A 14865-nucleotide genomic window follows, 5' to 3' on the forward strand; every position below is an offset into this window, starting at 1 on the left:
TCAGGGAATGTATTTGCCCGCTCTGCCTCTCTGTTTTTCTGTGGTTTGCATTAGTATGCTGTCCTTAAATAGCCAGCATCTCTCATGCCTGTATCTCAGAGGTTTTGCAAAGGTGGGTGAGAATCATTGTCCTTATTATCAGATAAGGAAACTGAGGCAGAAAGGTTGAGCTGCTTGAGTCCAGCTAAGGTATTTAGCTACACGGCTCCCAGTGAAATAAATAGGAGTTGGGTGGCTACATTCCTTAAACAGCGAGGGGATTTGAAAATCTGTCTTTCTGCTTCAGCGTAGCCCCTTTCTCCAAAGGGGGATGATGATATTGCCTAGCTCTTACATTAAGTTTTTCATCAGCAGATCTCAATGTGCTTTGCAAAAGAGGTCACTGTCCTTATTCCCATTTTATACAAGGGACAGAGGCAAAATGACTTGCCCAAGGTCACCCAGTAGCCAAGCAAGGACTAGGACTCAAGTCTCCTGGGTCCCCGTCCAGTGCTCTAGCCGTTAGGTCAGAAGGGCTGTGGAGACAAATTGATGAATATTTGAGGTCCATGGATGCATGAATATCAGGGAGATAAGGAGGGTAATAAACCCATTAGTTGGCTTTGAGAATCGTAACCGAAGAGGATATGTGACTTGTCCTACGATACCCATTCAGTCAAAGGGCACAATCAGAACAGAACCTAGCTTTCCTGACTCCTAGACCTTTGCATTAGCCGCAAGACCCTCCTCCTCCTGTTATAATACGTGAAATATACAAGGGGCTCTTTACTTTGGTCCACAGCTTTGGGGCCCTCGCAGTGGCTATCCAGGGCAAACTTCAGCTATGTTGAGTGTTATCTCCACTGCATAAGTAGGGAAACTGAGGCACAGAAGTGAAGCAATTTGCCCAAGGTCACATGTTGAGTCAGTGTCAGAGCCGGGAGTGAGTTCTGGCTCCCAGCCCCCTGCTTTAAGTCCTTCTAGATCCTTTTGCCTTCTCTAGATGGGGCTCACGTACGATGCACGTCGTGTGGGCTGGAATTCAGCAAGGACAAAATGAATCGAAAAGGGGGAAGGAAGGCAGTCTCTCATTGAGGATGGAGGAGCGCTTAAAAAGAAAGCGGGAAATAGCTTTATAATGGGAGGAGTTTCTTGTAGCCAGGGAGCCTTTGAGTGCATCCAAATCACCCCAGGTGAAACCCAACTTTTCCCGTTGAGGCTGGCTCAGCCATCAGCCCCCAGAGTGATCCATTTGCCTGTCAGTCTTTGAGAACCAGGGGGTGTGACAGTCTTTCCCAATGGGGAGAGGCAGAACAGGCAATTATGCCGCAACCTTCCCTCCTCCAGTGTGCCGAAACCAGCTGAGTGGGTGGGGGGGGGGAGAAGACGGGATGGGGCTTCTGTAGCTGCGTACAATGCAGGTAATGGGGAAAGAGGACTGGCTCGGGAGATCTCTCAAGGGGGATACCATTTGCATGCGTGGACTGTGCTGGCACTCTCTTGCGAGACATCGCAACCCGGCTGTCAGGGTGAGGACCGGTGGAATGTGAATGCCAGGGAGAGAAGAGGTTTTGGTAGAAAGGTTGCATCTTCCCTATGTCCTAGCAATGGAATTGGTGTAAACGCTTCATTTGTATCTTTTTGTGTTGGTGCTTTTCGCTCTGAGTCAGTGCCCCAGCGTGGTGGTGAAGGGCCCTGTTCTGCCCTGTAGGGCTCCCTTTTCGTGAGATGGATCTCTTGATAATTTGTGGCCAGTCAAAGCCCATGGCACTTAAGAGTTGGGGCATTTGGGGCTAGTGCATTGATCAGATTCCAGTTCTAGTAACGTCCCTTTTCTGCCTCCCTAAAATGAATCCTTGTCGTGTCCATGTACTATCGTATCGTTCAGCGCTCCCTGGCCGCAGTGGCTTGGTATCCCCGAGAGGTGGGTGCCTTTCTGCGGTGCGGTGTGCAGACAGACCATGGACGTGTAGAGTGCTTTGGGATGAAAGGAGCTGGGGCAGGATGTTCTCAGACTTGTTTTCGAAGGGCAGGCTAATGCGTCACAGAGCGCCGGTCTTGTGGCTGCCTTCCCCCCCCCGCCCTCCTCTGTTTGCCTGCTTCTCTGCTACCTGGTCCCTGCTCCTCCTTCCCACTGCGCATGCTAACTAAACATCCTATCCTCTCCCTTTGCTCCCCTGGACCCTCCTCTTCCTCTGGCAGCTTCAATCCCACTGGTGGTGCTTTGCGTTTCAAGCCATGAGTGCTTTTCAGCAGTTAAATTACTCCTCTGTTCAAACATGATCTAGCCCCGTAGCCTCAGCCTGCTGTTCTAATGGTGCCTGCAATCTAAAGCCCTGCCTACCAAAATGGAGGCCCCGCTCACCTTTGGTCTCCGCAGCCGTATTCTTGCCCCAAAAGACCCCCTGCTCTACTCAGGCCCTGCAGGGCAGCTCCTGTTTCCTCACCTCCCTGTGGAATGGTGTTCCCAAATAAAGACCGCTTTGGTAGCTTCTCCTTTTTTCCTGCCTCCTCCAGTGAGAAGCCTGGACATCTGCAATGGCAGCACCATGGGGAAATTAGCTGGCTCTCCCTGGACATGTGAATCACCGTGCCATCCCATTGCAATATGGTGTCATGAAAGCATAAGTGCTAGTGTCTGCTGCTGGACTATTGCGGATTGGCTTGCTTGTCCCAGTATATGAACAGTTCTCTGTAGAAGAGTGGTAGACGCAGGGCATCTGCTACAGCTTACCACAGAAAACTGCACTGGAGCAGAAAGCCCTGAGATCTAGGCTCCTGCTGGAACCGTACATGGGAGAAATGATTAATGGCCAGGGGAGATGGAGAGGGAGTGTGTGATCAGAAGTCGGTACAGTATTGTAACAAGGGTGTGGTTCAGGCATGAAGGGATGAGTCTGGCCCATGGGAAATCTAAGCTATGGTAAGGGGTGTGTGTGTGTGTGTGTGTGTGTGTGTGTGTGTGTGTACATGTGTACGCACCTTTATGTGCATGCGTGTCCAGGAAATTCAGAAGGAAATTAATAAAATCTTTAATTTAAAAAAATTCCAAACCTCAAATCCTGCCCCAAACAAAGGTTTTCTCTGGGAAATGGAAAAGAGCCCACGACTCCATGGAGTCTGCTAGGGAGTTCGCTATTACTATTGATTTTATGTGGAAGTTGCTCAGATACGATGGTGATAGGCAGCGGGACAAAACCCTCAGACAGACCGATTAAAGCAGCCCTACGCCTGGTGCATTCCCCCCGCCGGAGACAGCCTTCTGTAGAGCATTACATAGTTGCCTCTTTTGGTATTCAAAGCAATAGAAATTTAAATAAAATATAGCAGCAGGAATATGTCCACTGAGTGGAATTCACCCCTCTGCAGAAGTGCTGGCACCAGGATTGAATTTCACCTCCCAGTGAGCAAATATTTCTTCTAATGCTCTTGCTTTCTGCGGGAGCTCTTCAGACTAGAACCTTGCTCTCCCCAGTGTTGGCAGAGTGGCAAATAAAAGGCAGGTTGTGAAAACCAGCTGATAGGTGCCATTGGGTTCTTTTGCTCTATTCACCCAGCTCTGGTCGAGGCCGGTCAGCACTGAAGTGCTTCAGCAGAGCTGTGCGTGCGTAGCCAGGACTGGGATGGCAGAAGGGGCTGTGGGCCAGAATTTGAGGAGCTTTGGCAGTGGTTGTGTGGGAGCTCCCTGCTCTTTGTTACAGCTTTTAAGTAAATAGCAGCATCCGAAGTGGGGCCTGAGGCTCAGATTTTCTATGAGGCATCTGTGTCCAAGTTGAAGACAGAAGCCCAGTCCGCAAGGACTACCACTCCCAGCATACAATGCTTCCTCTTGATCTGAGTGGCCCTGAGCAGGGGAGAAAGCTGGCTCTGGAGAACCGGTGGGAGTCCGGAAGAACAGATAGAGGGCAAAGGCACTGTCCCAGCTCAGCAGGTTATTAGCACCTGTGTCTGACGTGATGCCTCTTAGCAAATGACGGCCCTGACTCTGTAATTCCCCAGCCTGGAGAACTCCAATTAACATCAGTGTAATGCATGCCCCATGAGGCTTAATGGCAGTAAGGATGCATTTCCTAGTGATTAAAACATGAGGCTGGGGTGTGAGGAGACATGGGTTGCACCCCTCTGCCATTAGCTTTGTGTAACTGTAGGCAAGTTGTTTCCCCTCGCTGTGCCTCAGTTTCCCCACGTGTAAAAAGAGGAGAATAACAAAGTTGGGTGTGAGGCTTTGAGATTCTTGGCTGTAGAAAAGCACCTTACAGTGCAGTCAGCATCTCTTCTGTGACTGCCAAGCCTGGGTCAGAACTCAGGGAAAGGCTCAGAGCGGTGACACTGGGCAGCACAGACTGGGAGCTACAGAGACCTGCAGGGTCTGTCTGAGTCCAGCAGCCTCGCTAAAGACACCCACTTTATATCCTAGCTGAGCCTCGTCTCTTCTCTGCCCTGAGCGGCACTGCACACCTGAACCAATCCCTCCACCCCCAGGACTGTGGGTGTTGAAATACGGTTCCCTGTTTTGCAGACGTCCCTGGGGCGATAACTTGTCGTATCTTTGATCAGCGCAGGATGAGCTGTTCTAGGGATGAAGGAGGCATCATTTGTCTCTGTCAGCGAAGCGGCCTGCGTCCCTGGGCAGACTCTCCCGTTTTCACCATGAATCAGGGCCCAGCAGGAGACGCGATCCGTTTGCATTCTGGCTGAGTAGAGGGGAAGCCTGGGGAAAGGCATCCCCGGAGAGACAGGGAAGATCACAGCTTCTTTATCCCTCTCTCTGTGTTTGTCAGTGAAAAGCCCAGAGGGCTCCTATTCCTCCGCACCGCCTCTGCCTGACTGGGGGAGGGAAGAAAATCGATTCAGCAGGGTTTGGGTCAGAACCAAACACCTCGAGTCCCAACAGCCTCCAGCTTTGAGGGAGTTCAGAACCAGATCCAACCAGCTCCGCCTCAGTGGGGCAGATTCCCCACTTGCCCATCAGGGGCGACTCGGTGTCAAACCTGGTGTGGGAGCCGAATTGGGCCCGTTGACTTCAATGGAGTTACTCCAGGTTTACGCAGAGCAGCTCGGAGCAGGCTCCGGCCCAGAGACCCAACAATAGCTGGGTGGGTGTGTGTAAGGCCGGAGCAGAGAAGGACACAGAGATTTGGGGGGAAAAAACAAGGGCCCCGGCATCCTGGGCTTTTTGGGTTGGAATATCACTTAGGAGCTGTGTGTCCTTGGCACTGCCCGCAGCCTTGAAGGAGCAGATCTAGTGCAGCTGGCCTTGCGTTTTGGGGGGCCTTGTGGGTGAATGGAGTCCAGGAATGCACCCAGCAGTTGGCAGGGGGAGGGATTGGCAAGTATCATAAGGGTCTTAGGCAGGCAGGTGTCTCCTGACAGCAGCTGGGTGTGGCTCAGGTGCTTGTCACTGGGGCAGGTGGGAGGGTGTTGTCCGCCGGTATGGATCTGTGGGGAAGGGGGTCGGTGGTGGGTGGGGCTGTTTTGTGTTTGTCTTTCAAAATGAGAGAATTGCAGTAGGAAATGGGCTAGGGGGAGGAGTCCCAAGAACACAGGCTCATTGGTAAGGGGCATCTTTGTGTGCAGCAAACATGGGGGTGGGAAAAGTTGCTCCAAGTCTCCCTAGCCTGAGAATCAGCTCGGGATTCGCTTTGACTATTCCAGCGCCTTGCTAACTTTCTGGACCCATTCCCAGGAGTCCCAACCACAAGGCCAGAGTTCCAGTTCAGCGGCCACAATCTTCCCATCTCCTCCTCCTTTCCCACCTCTCTGCCCCCCGCCTCCTTTGGTGCAGCTAATGGGCCCAATGCAACTGCTGGATAAAGCCGGCGTCGCTCTGTTGCATTCAGCTGCCTGCTTCTGTCTGGGGTTGGTTCAGCCTGGCCCCCTCCTGCCGTTGTAACTGAGGCTTCTGATCCAAGAGTGCGACTTAAGTTTTGACCTTTCGATGTGGCTCCGTTTGATTTGTGTGTGGGTTGCTTGGTACCAACGTTGTGTGTCTCTCCTGTTCTAAGCTGAGGTGAAACAGCCGGGATGATGCAAAAATCAAAGGAATCCCGAATCATTTTTGCAGTAACCTACAGTGTTAATTTCTGTTGAGTTCCCTGATGAAAAATCTGAACAGTTGATGTCCTCTAAGCCTCTATTTAATTTTTTTTTTCTCTCTCTCTCTCTCTCTATCCCTTTCAAGGACTGTGGAGACAGGAACGGAGGATTTTGGTTGGTTGGTTTGTTTTTTCACCCTCTTGTCCTTAATGGAAAGTTATGCAAAGCCCAGAGCCTTCCTCTAGCTGCTCAGCCGGAATCCTCCAAAGGGCTGGGAAAGAGACCTTGTAAAAAGCAGCCCACCCCAGGAACCGCCTGCACTCGGCTGCCTGCTGCGGGATGGCTGCTGGAGCAGACCGCAGCTACTGATGGGAAAGTGACCGAGGGGACAAGGAAACCATGCTGCGTCCCCTGGGAAAGGCTGCGGCCCAACTCCATGCCACCTCTTCCTTGGCTCTCTGAGACGTCACCTTCCACACCCCCTCTTCGGTGAGTCTTCAAGGTGGAGCCGGGCTGCAAAGCCAGGGAGGTTAAGGGGGCTCTGTGCTGCAGCTCTCCTCTTGCATGGCTCTCTAGGCCGTGTTTCAGGGCGAGGTTTCAGCGTGGTGTTGGCGATGCCTGGGAAGAGCCAGGGATCTTTTTGCATGGAGCAGCTCTCCTTCTGCCTACTCCTGAGTGCGTGCAGCGGCTGGTGGAGCCCAGCCAGCTCGGCGAAACCGAAGGGCCAGGGGCACCCGCACATGAACTCCATCCGCATCGACGGGGATATCACCCTGGGAGGCCTCTTCCCTGTGCACGGCCGGGGCGCCGAGGGCAAGGCCTGTGGCGAGCTGAAGAAAGAGAAGGGCATTCACCGGCTGGAGGCCATGCTCTTTGCCCTGGATCGCATCAACAACGACCCTGACCTGCTCCCGAACATCACCCTGGGGGCACGCATCCTGGACACCTGCTCCCGGGACACCCACGCCTTGGAGCAGTCGCTGACCTTTGTCCAGGCCCTGATTGAGAAGGACAGCACTGAGGTGCGGTGCATCAACGGCGGGCCCCCCATCATCACCAAGCCGGAGCGCGTGGTGGGGGTGATTGGTGCCTCGGGCAGCTCCGTTTCCATTATGGTGGCCAACATCCTGCGCCTGTTCAAGGTAACACATGCTTGCTAGCCCCCACCCTGCCCCTGGGGGGAGCCCCCCCAGTATCTCCCCACCCCTTTGTGGCTGGGGAAAGGAGCACATGGGGTGATTCACAGTTCAGTCCCTGCCTCCTTGCTGTAGCTGCTAAAATAACTCACCAGCAACTGTGAAGAGCAAAGCATTGCAGGCGTTTTAATGATAATGAAATGCATGTTATCTGCTCCCTTCCAGGCGGAGGAAGCAAGGAGGTGGGAGGGAGGGGAGTGCAAACTCTGTGAGGGTGTTTAGAGGGTGTCCTCTCTCCAGGGGATTCTGGTTCTGCTCTTCCCCAACCCACACCCTGCAATGATGATGCTTCTCCATCCAGTCCTTTCACTCTCCTGCATATGGCAAAGCCGGGCCCTTGATTTTAATGCAATTGGATGCTCCACAGGGGGCATGGGGAGGGGTTATTGTACGGCTCTCTTAGCGGATGAGAGAAGGTGTGCATGCCGCTGGCGTGGGCGGCTGGATGAAGGGCAGAGGCACTTTGCTATGTGAAATGCATTCCTCACCAGCAGCAGGAGGGAGATCTCTGCTCCATGCATGGGGTAATTTTCTTCACCTCGGGGAAGTAGGTTCACCTGGTTCACGTTTCGTCAGCCCTTTTAGAGGCGGGAGGGACAATTGCGGGATTGAAATGTTAGGACTCCTGGGTTCTATTCCCGGCTCTGCCACTGATTTGCTGTGTGAGCTGGGGCCAGGCCTGTCCCTTCTGAGTCTCAACTCCCCGTGTCGGCAAAATAGACAATAATGACACTCAAAGGATGGCTACTGGTTGGGGTGTTAGCCTAGGCTTTAGGAGACCCATGTTCAATTCCCAGCTCTCCCAGACTTCTTACATGACCTTGGGCAAATCACTTAGTGTCTCTAATCTGTACCATGGTGTTAAGGCAGTGAGGATAAATACAGTAAAGATTCTGAGATGCTGATTAGAGGGGGGCTATTTAAGTACAGATATGTGCCTCTTCTACCATCTGGGGCAGTGGCGTTGGAACCATTTTTATAGTGTGGGTGCTGAGAGCCATTGAACAAAACCATGAACCCTGTACATGATGGAAACCACTTCCAGCCAGGGGGTGCTCTCAATGCCTGTACTTCTCACACCCCTGGTCTGGGGTAGAGCTCAGAGACCCTGCTTTCCAAAGCTCTCAGTACCTGAGCTAAAGGCGAATCACAGATGGTGGTACGGGGCCTGTGACACACAGGTGATGAGTTCTGATTTCCTCCACTAGAGGGCAGTGACCACACACCAGGCGGCTAAGAGACCTCAAGACCGCAAAATTAACCACCTGCTGTTTGTAAAGCAAGTTCCCATTCCCCGATAGAAGGTGATCTACCAGGGCAAAACACTGTTACCTTTTGGTCCCATGCTGGTCTGGTCCTGTGGTCCCTCCCTCTCCACCCAGAACGAGTGTCTGAATCACACCCCTCCCGCCTGCTGTAACAGGCCTGCAGCATCTGCTTTCACCATGGCATGTGGGCAATTAGCTGAGCAAAGCCCTGTTGGCAATAAGAGAAGCCGGATGGAATGTGCTAAGCCTGTTTGGTGTCCCTCTGGGTGAGCGCTCGCTGTCCCGGTGTTTAGGGCCTTCATTATTGAGGCAGCTGGTCTTGAGACACTCGGGGAACCTAATCAGAGCTGGGTGCCTGGGAGGACGTGGTGCTGGTCGGTGTGAGAGAGAAGAGAGGAGAAAGGGGAGTGATGAAATGGATTTGAAAGGGCAGCTTCAGATGGCAGACCCTGCTCTCTTGCTATGGGGGGTGATTCCACAAGCTAAACAGGTGTGGGGTGAGGGACCCATGGGAAACTCTGGATACCATAGGAAAAGGTGTCAGCGATTCAGCAGATGGCTTTGTATCAATTCCCCATATTCCAGCAGAATTCCATGCCGTGCCACCTCCCGGATTGAGTGTGAAACTGAGGTCCTGACCCCTTGGGTTGTTACAGGTCCTGTGGCAAGTTTGCCAAGAATTATGGCCAAATTCCCAATTGGGGCACCTCTGTTCTGCTGTCCAAAGCCCCCTGAAGCCCTGCAGTTTCAGTTTCAAAAAAGCAAGGCTGGCCCAGTGCTCAGGGTGCTAACCTGGGAAACGTGGGTTCAATTCTTGCTCTTCCTGTTCCCCAAGCCATCTCTGTGACCTTGGGCAGGTCAGTTAGCCTCTCTGTGCCTCAGTTTCCAATTTATAAACGGGATGATAGCACTTCCCCATCTCCCAGGGGAACTGTGAGGATAAATACATTGAAGATGGTGAAACATGGTGCTGCTAATGGAGATTCACCTTGATCTCAAATGGCCAGGACTACGTGCTGTAGGAGTGGGGAGATCACAGGCCTACTGCTAAGTGGCTACATGGGGTGAGCATAGTAACAGCCGTGAATTTCCTGGAGGGGCGGGAATTTTGTTGTGTCATATAGTGAAGTAAGAAGAGTTGGTGCCTCATGTTGAAACCCCGCCATGCTGCTCTGGCCACGCCGCTCTCAGGGGGTGTTGTGCAAGCTCCTCCCCTGACTTGTATTCTACTCTCCTGGCCATGCTGCTGCTTGGTTGCATCCCTACTGCCTGGGGTGGTGAACTCGGCAGCTCTCCTGAATTAGCCGGCTGGAGTGTGTGTGTAGACAGGAGACTTCTGAGGGAAACTCAGGGTGTCACAAGAAGAGGGGCTGATTGAGCAGGCCGTGCATTTCCTCTCAGGGTCAGTAATGAGCTAGTGCCCCACGGCCGTGCGCTTTGCTAGCACTGCGCTGCCAAAGGTGCCTTCCTTCGAATGAGACACAAAATTGAGGTCCTGACCGTATGAGTTCTTCTAATATAAAACAACAAAAGCCAGCCAACCCGGGGCACTTTTCATAAAAGCAGGTCTGTTAGCGCCGGTGGCTCAGTTCCAACCCAGGTAGCCTTTTCAGTAGCTCAGATCTCATTTGGTGGAGGCTGGTTTGCTAATCGGAATAAATGGCATCACAGAGGAAAGCCGAGGCGTCATTTGCAGTAGTTTTGCAGAGCGCTGTCGGAGAGTTCTAATGGCCGGTCGGAGCCGTTTGTCACCCCGCTCTTAGTCATGCATTGATTCCATGAAGGTCATTGGCGTGGTTTTTAATAAAATACCGTTCCCCTGAGTTCGTACAGTGACTGCTTGGCAGACTGAGGGATTTTGTAAACTCTGCCACCCCTCCTTGCAGAGAACAAGCACGTAGGGAAACACTTCCCAATGGCGAGACGTTACACAGCTGCTTGTCTAAGGGTGTTATGCTGTCGGGGTCCCATTGTGATAATCATGGCACAAGTATCCAGCAAAGGACCGTCCCAGCCCAGTGAAGCTTGCAGGGTAAATCAAGATGGGATGTAACAGGTGGGGGTAGCATAACCTGGAGGGTGTGGGAGAGAGGGGAAAGAGACCCTGGGTTACAGAGACTGGCTGTAAAGACTGCATTGTAAGGCATACGCACACGGGGGCAGAATGGCGGTTAGCATTCGACTTGGCGGCCTATGTAATTATTGGTATTACAGAAGCCTCTCTGGCTATGTCTGTGCTGCAGTAATTGCGACATGGATAGACAAACCCAGGCTAATGCTGCCCCTGCTCGTACGAGCCTGGCAGGGGCCCTGTGTACATACTCGCACAGCTAGCCCACCCTGAAGCTCTTGCAGTTGAGTCTACTCTGCTGTTTATAGCCATGCTACGGCTACATGGGCTGCAGTAGCACCTCAGATTGCAGTGGAGACAGACCTCTAGCGCTCACCCTCTGAACAGGCAAGATGAGCCAAGGGTGAGAGAAAGGAAGGATTATTGTCTCCATTTTACAGATGGGGAACTGAGGGCCAGGGAGATGAAGTGACTTGACCAAAGTCAGCCAGGTGGTCTGTGGCAGAGGTGGGATTTAAACTCACATCTCCCAAGGTTGAATCCAGAGGCCTAATCACAAGACTATCCTTTATCCTTTCTCTCCAGCTCACTGTGGAGACTACAAATGGTGGGAAACCATGCTGCATGGGGCTATGTGATCTCCCATTCTGTGGTCTTATAAATCCTTCGATCGGTCCCGGTTGCTATAGTGTGAGAGAAATTTAGGGGGCTCCCTCCACACCGTTGTCAGCTTTAGACTGACGCTGTCAACTCATCTGCCTTAAAGCAGCAAACAGACAGCGCACTGAAGCACTTTAATGTATATCATCATGACACCAGTTATTGTGGATGATTGGATAATGGGATATGGATTATATACCCAAAGTTTGAGATGATATTTCCCCCTAATTTCCGAGGAGCAGACTGATTGCCATTGCTTGACATGTTTATCATAGAGAGGAAGGCAGCCATCTGTTTACAGAGCCATGGCAAGGACACCATTGCTAAGATAGCATCTGTGCGCCAGGGGATTCCCTGTATCCTGTAGCTCCTGGGATTTGTAGCGGGTGGTGGTATCAGGGGAAATGCACACACAGCTTGAATAGTCACGTGATGAACTGATGCTTCTTGGCACCTTTGCGTTCCTGTTGTGAGCTTCAAGCTTGTGCCTAGGAAGTCTCTTCACAGGCACAGCTTGCCTTCTGGGGATTTGATGAGTAAGGCCAAAAATGGTATTGTGGTTCTACTTTGGTTTAGATTTGTCCCTCTGAAGGGCCAGGTATGGATGAGCTAATCAGTTCCTATGGATCAATACCCCCCTGTTGGAAATTATTATTTACTTAGGCCTCTAAATGTCCGACCCGTCCTAGTTCTAGAGGATTTAGCAACTGATCTGGCTGCCTCTTCTCACTCCAGCTGTGTGTTATTTTGTTGCCAGGCTTACTATCTGTTAGCCATTCATTCTGTCCATTTGTGTGGATGGCCTGTTGATTGAGGTATAGGATGGGGTGTTACAATAGGAACCCCCTGGGTTCTATGCCTAGTTCTACTTGGGCAGCCAGCTGGCTTTTCTGTCTTTGGGATAACAGATGGGGCTTGGAAAGGGGGTTATATTAAATGGAAAAAAAATCCATTGAAACCAGAGTCTTGGCTTACTTTCCCCATATATAAAATACAGCTCATGATGTTTCCAGTGCAGCCTAGTGGATAGAGCACTGAACTAGGACTCCGGAGACTTTAGGTCTAGGTCTGGCTCTGCCAATAGAATGACTTTGGGCAAATCACTTTGTCTCTCTGTGCCTCCATTTCCCCATCTGTAAAATGGGGTTAAGGATACTGACATCCTTTGTCAAGTGCTTTGAGATCTACGGATGAAAAGTGCTAGATAAGAGGTAAATCTTATTAGTATTAGTTGTCTTGTCCATTTAGATTGTAAGTATTTTGGGTCAGGGTCTGTCTCTTACTATATGTACAGACAGCACCTAGCACAAAGTGGGAGTGGACAGTCATGGTGTTTGGGACTCCTAGGTGCCACTGTAATATAAATAACAATGAAGAGTCTTGAAACACTGATCCTTCTGGGTGAACAGGGCTGTCGCTAATGCAAAAAGTTCTGTTCTGATTTTTGTCCCCATCTCCATTTAATCCCAGGAGAATTCCAAGGACTCTTTAATTTCTTTCTTTCCTGCTGAGCACTTATTTAAACACTGTAATGTCCTTGGGCTAGAAAGTATGTTTGAACAAGAGCCCCCTTAGTAGCAACTGGCAGAGATCTAGGGAAGCGCAGAGATAAAAGTAAATATAACGCAAATGCCAAAGCAGTTGCAGTGGAATATCTACAAGCAGTGAATGTGGACCAAGAGCAAACTCTTCACCTGGGGGACACAATCCCAGCTTGGGTTCATGGCGTATATTTATTTTCTCAACATCTTGGAATTCATGGTCTTCTCTCCAAGATCTCTTTTTTTTCTCCCCTCCCTTTTGCCCAACAAGCTGCAATGAAATTCACGCTCTCCTGAGAAAGCTGGAGGCTGTTAGCTGAGACAGAAAAACAGAGCGCTGATGGAGTTTGCTTTTTTCCTGGGTCCCTTTTTAAAATGCGTTAATGTTCCAGGCAATGAATGAGAGGGCTATTGAATAATTAAAATAATATAAATTAGAAAGAACGGGAGAAAACTTAAAAGCTATTTGCTGAGACAAAAAAGATTGAATGCATTCGCTTCAGAGAGGAACAGGGAGGGAGGAGCAAGAGGAGACAAGAATGAGAGACAAGTGGAGGAGAGAGGATAAATGTTCTTTAATTTTCATTCTTTTAAGCTTAGTCAATTTTTATTTTCATGCAAAGAGCCCTGTAAAATTGGCATGAAGAATGCTGCACGACCCTAAGGCTTTCAAGCCATCTTAGGCGCTTACCCAGCCTCTGTCACCATAGTATTTAAGCATCTCACCGTTTTTTACGTATTTATCCTCACAACTGCCCTGTGAGGCAGGGTGGGGCTATTACCCTATCGTACAAATGAGGAATGGAGGCACAGAGGGGCTAAGTGACTCGCCCACAGTCACATGGGGTGTCACTGGCAGAGCCTGGAATTGAACCTAGATTTCTGTGTGCCTTGTCTGCACAGGAAATTTGTAATGGTTCTACTGATGTAGTTATACCTGTGTAAACCCCTGTGTGGACTCTTACTGTGGTCTCACTGGATTTTTTCCCCCTTTAGTTTAACCCCCTTTCCAAGCCTCATCTGCTATGCCAAAGACAGGCACTATAGGGGGTCATATTGGTGTAACGAGATCAGTTTAAATTCACATCCCAGACTATATTGAAAACAAATGTCTCATGTAGACAAGGTCTCAGAGATGGCTTGGACAGACCTTGCAGGAATGAATCTATTGCTTTGCCTGTGCTAGAGGAACACAGGAATTGCCACTCTGGATTAGACCATCCCGTCTAGTATCCTGTCTCCAGCAATAGCCAGCAAAAAGCTTCATCAGGGAAAGGCGCAAGAGACACCCCCGGAGGAGCAGAGGTGGGATATCCTGCTCCCAGGAGAAGTTTCTTCCTGACCTCAATAGTTAGATCCTACCTGTTTAGCTGTTACTTACCAGTTAGACCTCTAGCAGGCTTTAGATTGCTCCTTAAACTCATGGTTATTTTTCATCTGTCAGTGTTAGAACTCTAGATACTCCCACGATCCATATAAACATCCAGTCCTTGTTTGAATCCTGGGAAATTTTTGGCCCTCAGTGTTATCTTGCGGCAATGAGTCCCACTGATTGATCATGAAAGGCAGAGATTTTTCACATGACGCATCAGGATTACATTTGCTGCTAAGTACCCTTTGTTTCCTCTAGCATGATTGTGGAATAGCCCTTTTCCCCTGTCCGTACACACACAATTTCCCCCAATTGATTAGCAACCGTGCTACATGCCCTGGTTTAGCCTTAGGGCTCAGTATCAACTCAGTCTTGGTATCCACCTCTGTCCTTTTAGCAACCAAGTAGAAAGTGGTCATGGAGCAGTAGCACAACTAGTGCAAATGATCTTCCCATTGCTAACCCACTTTGCACTGGTTCACAGTTGAGGTGGCTTTCCTTTTTGAACTTGACTGCACAGTACAAACAGTGCTGCACGCACCTGGCCCCTCTGGCGTGCCCAGTTTCTTTTGCCATAGGCACCTGAGCTAGACAATCCCCATTGTGAGTATCAATGGGACATAGCCTGGGTCCTCCCATGAGGATCAGATTGCATGACCCAGGCCTGATGAGAAAACTAACGTTTCTGGATGGTGAAATGACGATGACTTTTGCTGGAAGTCTCACCTAAGAATTTCCATGG

General features: G+C 50.5%; 1 protein-coding gene across 1 annotated transcript in view; it reads left to right on the top strand.

Moving 5' to 3' along the window:
- GRM4 (glutamate metabotropic receptor 4) overlaps window positions 1-14865 on the top strand; it is a 227692-nt gene that overhangs the window by 58715 nt on the left and 154112 nt on the right. The window contains exon 2 of the mRNA XM_067531540.1: window positions 6161-7157. Coding sequence (XP_067387641.1) covers window positions 6630-7157 — 528 coding nt within the window. The 5' untranslated portion in view covers window positions 6161-6629. The remainder of the gene's footprint in view (window positions 1-6160; window positions 7158-14865) is intronic.

The sequence above is a fragment of the Emydura macquarii genome, unplaced genomic scaffold, assembly GCF_026122565.2.
Source record: "Emydura macquarii macquarii isolate MOO-44397 ecotype Brisbane River unplaced genomic scaffold, CSIRO-AGI_Emac_v2 contig_3220, whole genome shotgun sequence".
NCBI classification, from domain to species: Eukaryota; Metazoa; Chordata; order Testudines; family Chelidae; genus Emydura; species Emydura macquarii.